Source organism: Trypanosoma cruzi (assembly GCF_000209065.1).
Source record: "Trypanosoma cruzi strain CL Brener chromosome Unknown tcruzi_1047053504779, whole genome shotgun sequence".
NCBI lineage: Eukaryota > Euglenozoa > Kinetoplastea > Trypanosomatida > Trypanosomatidae > Trypanosoma > Trypanosoma cruzi.
In genome coordinates, this window is record NW_919117.1 from 1 (window position 1) to 7,229 (window position 7,229).

The 7,229-nt window shown below is 60.5% G+C and overlaps 1 protein-coding gene across 1 annotated transcript, besides 2 other annotated features; it reads right to left on the reverse strand.

Moving 5' to 3' along the window:
- Window positions 1-7,229: a sequence feature (heterozygous, non-Esmeraldo-like haplotype).
- Window positions 4,091-4,542: a mobile genetic element.
- On the reverse strand, window positions 4,817-5,950 carry Tc00.1047053504779.10 (UDP-Gal or UDP-GlcNAc-dependent glycosyltransferase, putative; the record flags this gene model as incomplete). Its single annotated transcript, XM_799971.1, has 1 exon — window positions 4,817-5,950. The coding sequence occupies one exon, from the start codon at window positions 5,948-5,950 to the stop codon at window positions 4,817-4,819; it is 1,134 nt and encodes a 377-aa protein (XP_805064.1).

Below are 7,229 nucleotides of genomic sequence, written 5' to 3' on the forward strand. Positions count from 1 at the left end.
GGCGGCTCCGGTTCCCGGGAGATTTGACTTTCCACAGCGCCTGGGAGCGCATGATGCCACGGACGTTGGCCATGTGCGTCACGACGCTGGTGCGGCAACCGCAGTGCTTGCCGCACACCGGGCAGTCTGCCGGGCGTCGGATCGTGGCGGGGTGGGGTCCAGCGGGAGGAGGAGGCGTTTCCGTGCGAGGTTCATTGCGTGTCTGCTGTGCGGCATCCGAGTTGCACCAACAGCATGTGCTCGGGATGGCGGGCTGCAGTGGCCGTAGCAGTCATCCTTATTTGAGCAGAACCCCGGCGCGGAGGCGGGCCAGTGCGGCCTCTACCCCACGAGTGAGGGTGGTGTCGATGCGCGTGGGTCCCAGTCGCCGGCTCCACTGCAGCAGCAAGCTTCCTCCCTGAGCTGTCGGGCACAAATAACATGTTTGGACAGTGCGACCATGCCGGTGATCCATCTGTCGGTGAGCTGTGTGAGGTCGGATGCCGCCTCGGATTTCGCACCACAAGCCCCGTTCCTGGACACGCCGCAGTGACCAACGACAAGCTGCGTCCGTGTGCGCGCTCCTCGGCGCGGCGGGCGGAGCAGGAGTGTCCAGAGTCGACGATGTATCGGGACAGATGCCGTGAGAGGACCCGTTTCTGGAGTGCAGTCAGGAGAGAGCGTGAGCCTGTGAAGGTTGACACAATACACGGCGCACTGCCTGTCCACCGCATGCTGCTCAACGGCCTTCTTGTACCAAGGTGTGGGGCGATGCATTCGGCTCTGCGGCTGCGTGGTATCCGTTCTGCGCCGGCCCCGGCAATGTTGATTGTTGTTCCATTCAGGTACAGCATCGCCGCTGCTCCCAACTTGACGCCGAGTTACACGAAGCCGCCTGTCCATCCTTCGCGGCGTTTTCTTCTGGGTGTGGCGAAAGGCCTGTGCGTCAGATGTGGTGGGCGAGCCAGCGATCACAAGTCTGGTGCTGGACCTCGTCGGGGCCATCTGCAGCGGCACCACCGCGGGAGGCGCGGAAACGGACTCGAGCTGTGGTCCGCGGGGGTGGTCACTGTGAGGGGCGGGCAGCAAGCTTCTGTCCGAAGCGCAGGGCGCAGCGCCATGATGAAGCCGTGCGGCTTTCTGGCGGGGTGCTGCGGGTGGCGGACGATGGAGGCACTAAAACGCAGAGCATCACCACGCGCCTCGCATCGGGGAGGGGCTGCAGCTTTGCCTCCAACACGGCATCCTCCACTCTACTGCCTCTCGAGGTTCACGCAACTATTTTGCTCGCCTGCTACTTTGCGGGATCCGGCGTGCAGCGGGACGTCGGGGAGGCGTCCAACACCATGCGCTGACGCCGTGCGTCGCCTCCGCCCGCGGCAGCGCTATGTACACCGGCCTCAGTGTGTCTCTCCTAGTTCCCATGCAAAACACAAAATCGTTGCCCGTTGGAGTGGGCGCTGCTTCAATTCCTCATGGCGATTCGCCACGCGTGCCCATTCCACGAGGATGCTGGAAACTGACGCCCAGAAGAGTCGGCATGTGTTCCATAGCGGCCGGGGCGTCCTCATAAGCGAGGCGCAGTGGGGCCGTGTTGCCGCTGCCAAGGAGAGTGTAACTAGTCTTTCTGGCATTCGCCTCCATGAAGTATTCTCTGGTCCACTCCGCCACGGCACTCAGGCCTTCTTTTAAGGCCGAGTTGATCGCATCCCTGTTGCTCTGCTGTGCGATGAGTGTGCGGTCATCAGCGATGAACCCTCGGCAAAGTAGGGCACGTTCGAAGGGCACGAACAACGAGACTGCATGACGACGACGAACATGATGGGTGCCAACACTGTTCCCTGCGGTGCGCCTCGTGTGAGGGTCCTGGAGGAGGGTGTGAGTTTGTCGATGCAAACCACAGCGCTTGTGCTATTAAGGCACGCTGCTGACCAGCGTGCGATGCGATTGGGAATCGACAGTCGCCGCATTTCCAAGATTACCGCGTCAGGGCCCACCGTGCCAAAGGCATTGGCGTGGCCCACAAAGTAAGCCGCCGTGCGGTGTTGTGGAGCATTGCGATGCATGGCAGCCCTGATTTGCAGCAATTGGTCGGGGGTGGAATTGCCCGGCAAGAAGCCAGATGACTGCAGAGCCAACTGGGAGTCGATGACGTCCCGGATGCGTGCGGTGGGGGTGCGTTCCATGAGCTTGCTGAGGCAGCTGCTCAGCGTTACAGGTCGGTAGGAGTCGCGGTTGGATGCCGTTCTCTCCGGATTGGGCAGGAGTAGCACAGCCCCGCGTCGCCAATTCCGCGGGACGGCCCCTGCACGTAGGCGGATATCAAACAGCCAGAGGACGGCACGCCTCGCCAAACGGCCTAAATGGCGCAGCGCCTCTCCATTTATTCCGTCGGGACCAGGCGCCGGTCCCAAGAGCAACAGCCGTAGGGTGCGGCCGGGATCCGCCATGTTTATTGGGTGAGGTCCATCGCATTCGTCGGGATCGGTGGCGGAGGGTGGGGCTTTGGTGCCGTGTTGCTTTCGCCGCCTACAGCTTCATGGGGTGGCTGACCTTCAGGTGTCTGCTGAGCATTGGGCCATCGAAATTCATGGCTGGCGTGCTCAAGGAACGAGGGGCTTAAGCACGGGCGTACTACCTGCTGCCTGTTGCCGTCCGTGCCCTCGAGCTCGGAGCGGAGCGTGTGCCAGCGGCTTTCGGATGCTTCGCGCAGCGCTTCCCTGCGACGGAGTTCCCGCCGCTGACCGCCTTCTGCGTGTGGTGCGGCGGCAACGGCGCGGTCCAATTCCGCCAGCCATGGAGTCCAGAATGGGGACGGCTGGTGATTCCATGCCGGGACCGTTGCCCTGGTGGCTCTCCGCGTTCCTAGTACAACGCGCCTCTCCGTGCTGCACATTTTGGTTAATTCTCGTGGGATTCTGCAGAGCCGGCTGAATACCTCGCTGGGCTTATTCCAATCCGCCTTCTTCCATGCTAATAATTTCCGGTTAGGCCCCAGCACCACGGTGGGTGTGTCGTCGTCCCCGATCGGAACAACAAGGAGAATGATGCAGTGATCGCTGCCCAGTGAGAGCCGTTCGGCCAATGGGTGACGACACAATCCTTCGAAAGGGCGGTGTCGGGTGCTGTGCTGCCCTGTCGCTCGGTGAACCTCGTGCGCTCTCCGCTGTTGGCGGCCTGGAGTGCATTCTCAGTGCACCGCCGCGCAATGGTATCGCCACGGGAGTCTGATGGGATGTTGCGGTCCCAAGCCTCCGTGTGTGCCTCGACGTCGGCGTCCATTAGCTGTGGCCCGTTCGCGCAGAGCTGCACATCCAAGTCCTCCGCCGTCGTGCTCTTTGCACAGGAGGGAGGAAGACATGCTGATGACGCCATCATGTTACTTCCCGCCGCTGGACGGATGGTCGCTTGCGCCAGCTCAATGCGGGCAACAGGGGCCGGTCCTGCCACCGCCTGTGTTCCCTCACGGACGAGAATGGACACACCGCCGCCACGACAGTTGCGGGCAGTCCCGTGGTGCTGCACCCCGCCAGGCCAAAGGCGGTGGCTTCAGGGTGGGGGACGTCTCCGTCTCACGCATCACACAAAACAACACGCCCTCGCCACGCAACTTCGTGCTCAGCGCCAGACATTTCGCCAGAGTGAGGCCGGCGGCGTTCCACCGCAACGCAGAAAGCCGCCGCAAGCCCGCCGCCCACCAGCGAGTCCACCCATCGTCCGCTTCCCGTCCGCCAAATCCGCCCCTACACTCTGCAGTCTGCTACAAGAGAACACAAGCAGGGGAAAAAAAGGACAGCTGCGTCGCCAACAAGCAGGGGCCGTGTGCCACTGGCGTTGTCCCGCCCGCTCGGCGCATCGGCGACGGGGCGAGCGTCGCGGCACGCACTCTCCACACACCGAGAGCCACACCACCGGCACTGACGGCAAGTCGCACCGTGGGACGCTCCGTTCACAAATAAATCACACTAACACACAAGAATACATTCCCAGCGGCTCCCAACCGCACGCACCCACCGCGAGGTGAGGGGTGAGGTGTGGGAGGGCCGAGGCAAGCAACGGACAAAAAAAAAATGTTGAATCCCTCCATTTCCCAATTGCACAATTAAAACAGAATAATCTTCTGGGCCGCTGGTCGGACCCTGAGTTGCTCAATAATAGAAACCAAACCAGATACGAATAACAAGGGATGAACGGAATAAGAGTGGATTCACCACATCCTCAAAGTTTAACACCAGGTAACTGTATGTTTATACATATACCATCCGTTAGCCTCAATCGTGGCCCGTTCACTCTATTCGGATAGGATACATATATTTATTTATTAACTACGAGGTGGCAGACTTTTGGGTCCTGCGGCCACAACACCCCGCCGCGCGGTGGAAACCAAAAGGGGCGGGTGGGAAGGTAAAATAAAAATAAAAGATCATCCGGCCGCTGTCGGCTCCCTGATGCCCTTAAAGTGGTGAGATAGAAAACTGTCGTAAAGAAGTGTATATTCGTTTTAGCAGGATATATACATTACCTAATTTAGCTTGCCCACAATTATTTTATTAACAAGCTCCTGATAACATGTAAAAAAAACACAGACTCACATACATCGTTCATTGGCGGCCCAGCACACACACGCACATTCTCATCATGTGCCCCCAGCAGAAGCACACACGCACGCGGGTCGAGTGCAGGGAGTGGCACGCTCCACGGGGGCACGGGGCGGTCAATGACACATTCCACGTCGTTCGGCCACGGAGCACACAGGGCACGAACCTGGGTGCAGCAACCAATCAAGCAATACATTAGGATTCAACACGCACAGAAAACAGATCATTTCGTCCATTTGTCAATCGCACGACGGGTATATCACGTCTTCTGAGGCACGTTCCACACGGGCGACAGGCGATGTGTCGTTGCCGAAGCGCGCCATCAGCGCAGCGTAGTCGTCCTCCCGCACGTGATGGACACACATCGAGGTCGGCACCACCTGCGAGTGCCCCGTGCCATTGCGAGCGTCATGGAAATGACAACCCAGCACCTTGACGTATACCATTGGCTGGTACCTCACTTCCTTCTCAAGAACCCAAGCAACCATGGCGTCTTCGTTATGAAACCGGAGCAGTGCAAACTCGTCATCACGTTCCTTGCTGTACGGCAGGTACGCCAGGCGCCGCAACGGCTTGTACGACACCAACGCCTCCGCCACATCCCTCGACAAGGTGTAACAACAACCAGCCATAAACGTGTTACCTGGTAAGCCCATTTTCCAAAACTGGGTTGTACCAATGTGGTATCCCATGTAGATCCCTCGGCGCGGCAGGAGGCGCAGGTGAGCAACGAACAGCGGCACACGGAGGAAAATGTCGTCATCGCCCTTCGCAATGTACCTCGCGGTCGGGAAAATGCGGGGCGCAAGGTCAAACCACATGTACGTCTTGCGGGTCATACCGACATCCGCCTCGTCGCCCCATGAGCCGTATTGACCGACTGTTTTGTTAGTAGTCACACGGCCCTCGTTCATTGGCAGCGCAACCACGTCGTTCCACTGCGCCGCCTCCTCCAGCAGCGCGGCAGAGTAGTAGTAGCCGTGCGACGGGTGTCGCCCAAGGACGTACAGCACAAGCATCGCACCGGTGAAGTCGTTCGCCCTCGTCGCCACTCCGGGGAACCGCCAGCACGTCGACCGCTGCAGTTTGCGTCGTGTTCGCCTCGCCTCGTCGTCCGTGGAGGGGATGCCCAGCACAATAAGATACTCCCGCCGGCTCCACGTATCCACAACACGGCGTGGGATGTAAGCAAGCGCTGCGTCGTCCACTGCGGAGGCTTGCGGGTGGCGGAGGTTGTTGGGTCCCGGTGCGGCATCATCGTCAGCGGGGACAAAGCTGAGGGACAGAAAATTCGTGACCGCAATGAAGAGAATCAGCAGCACGGCAATCCGCCTCAGCCTCCGCTTCATCGTCGGCAGTTTTGTTTTAGCCATGGTCGCTTACGGTGTGAAAATCTAGGCAAAAGAAAAAAGGGCGGAGGGAGTGTGTAGTAACACCGATCAGCAGACACAAACAGCTCGGGCGACAACAAGAAACAACACGGCCACGCGGTGCCACGCAGCCACGCGGGTACACGAATGCCCGTCAGCCAACCCACTGCGCCCCACCCGAATCCGGGACGGTGCGGGTGAAGGGGTCAGGGCGGCGGAGAAGCCGACAGCACGCCGCCGCGGTGGCTCGACGATCCGCAGCCAACGCTTTTTTGCTATTCCTTGTGTCTCCTCAAAGAAGTCCCATGGTCCGCACTCCAGCCACCGTTGCAGTGAACGTCCGCCCTGCTGAGTGGAGATATAGAGGAGAGCCCCGGTCCCCGGAGGTGGCACTGCAGCAGGCGGCGTGAAACACAACCCCGTGACGCATCCGCCCGGCCTAGCGCACTCGCTCGATAATCAGTTCTCGCCGAGAATCAGTACACTGGCAGATATTTTTGCAACACCATATAACAACAAGGAAAAGAGGAGAGGAACTACCTGCCACAAGCATCGGCGTCCTGCCGCAGCCGCGACGGGCCTGGCGCCTTTCTGCATCCAGGGGGAACCGCGCCGACTCCCTGGTGAAGCACAGGTTCCTCACTTCCCCAGTGTCCACTCCACCTTTCTGTCCGGGCGCCTGCCGAGCCGGGCAGCGGAGTAGGTGCGGACTTCTCTCCTCGCACAGTTCACATCGGCCGGTTTGCACGACGTCCGGTCGACGCCCGTGGCATGCCGTGCGGTGGCGCGTCAGTCCGTCATTGCCACAGCGCCAAAAGCCGCATGCTGGACGGCAAAATCCGAGCGGTGGTGATCCCATCGTGGCGCCGTCGCCGGGCAAGGTGCACTTTCTCGGCGGCCCGACACTCTGCCGTCGTGGAATCGGCAACAGTGCGACGTTGATGAATGGATGTGTGTGCTACTTTGGGCGCACGGTGCGCCGTCCCCCGCCGGCATTCGCCTCCTGCGCGGAGGAGGGAGTCTCCCTCGGAGGCAAAGTTGCTGTGCGGGCTTGGCCTTCTTCCCGCTGTGTTCAAGCCTTACGGCGTGCGTGCATTGTGACTCTATTTTTTGGCGTCGTGACACTCTCGCCGTCGGAGAGATTGTGCCGGGCGTGGCTGGCCGGGACCGGCATTGCCCGCCCGCCTGTCGCAGTAAGGACATCCATGGAGTGCTGTGGTCCCTGGTGCCGGCACCGGCTCTGTTCCGGAGCGTGCGTGTGCGCGTGAATGGGATGTTGTTC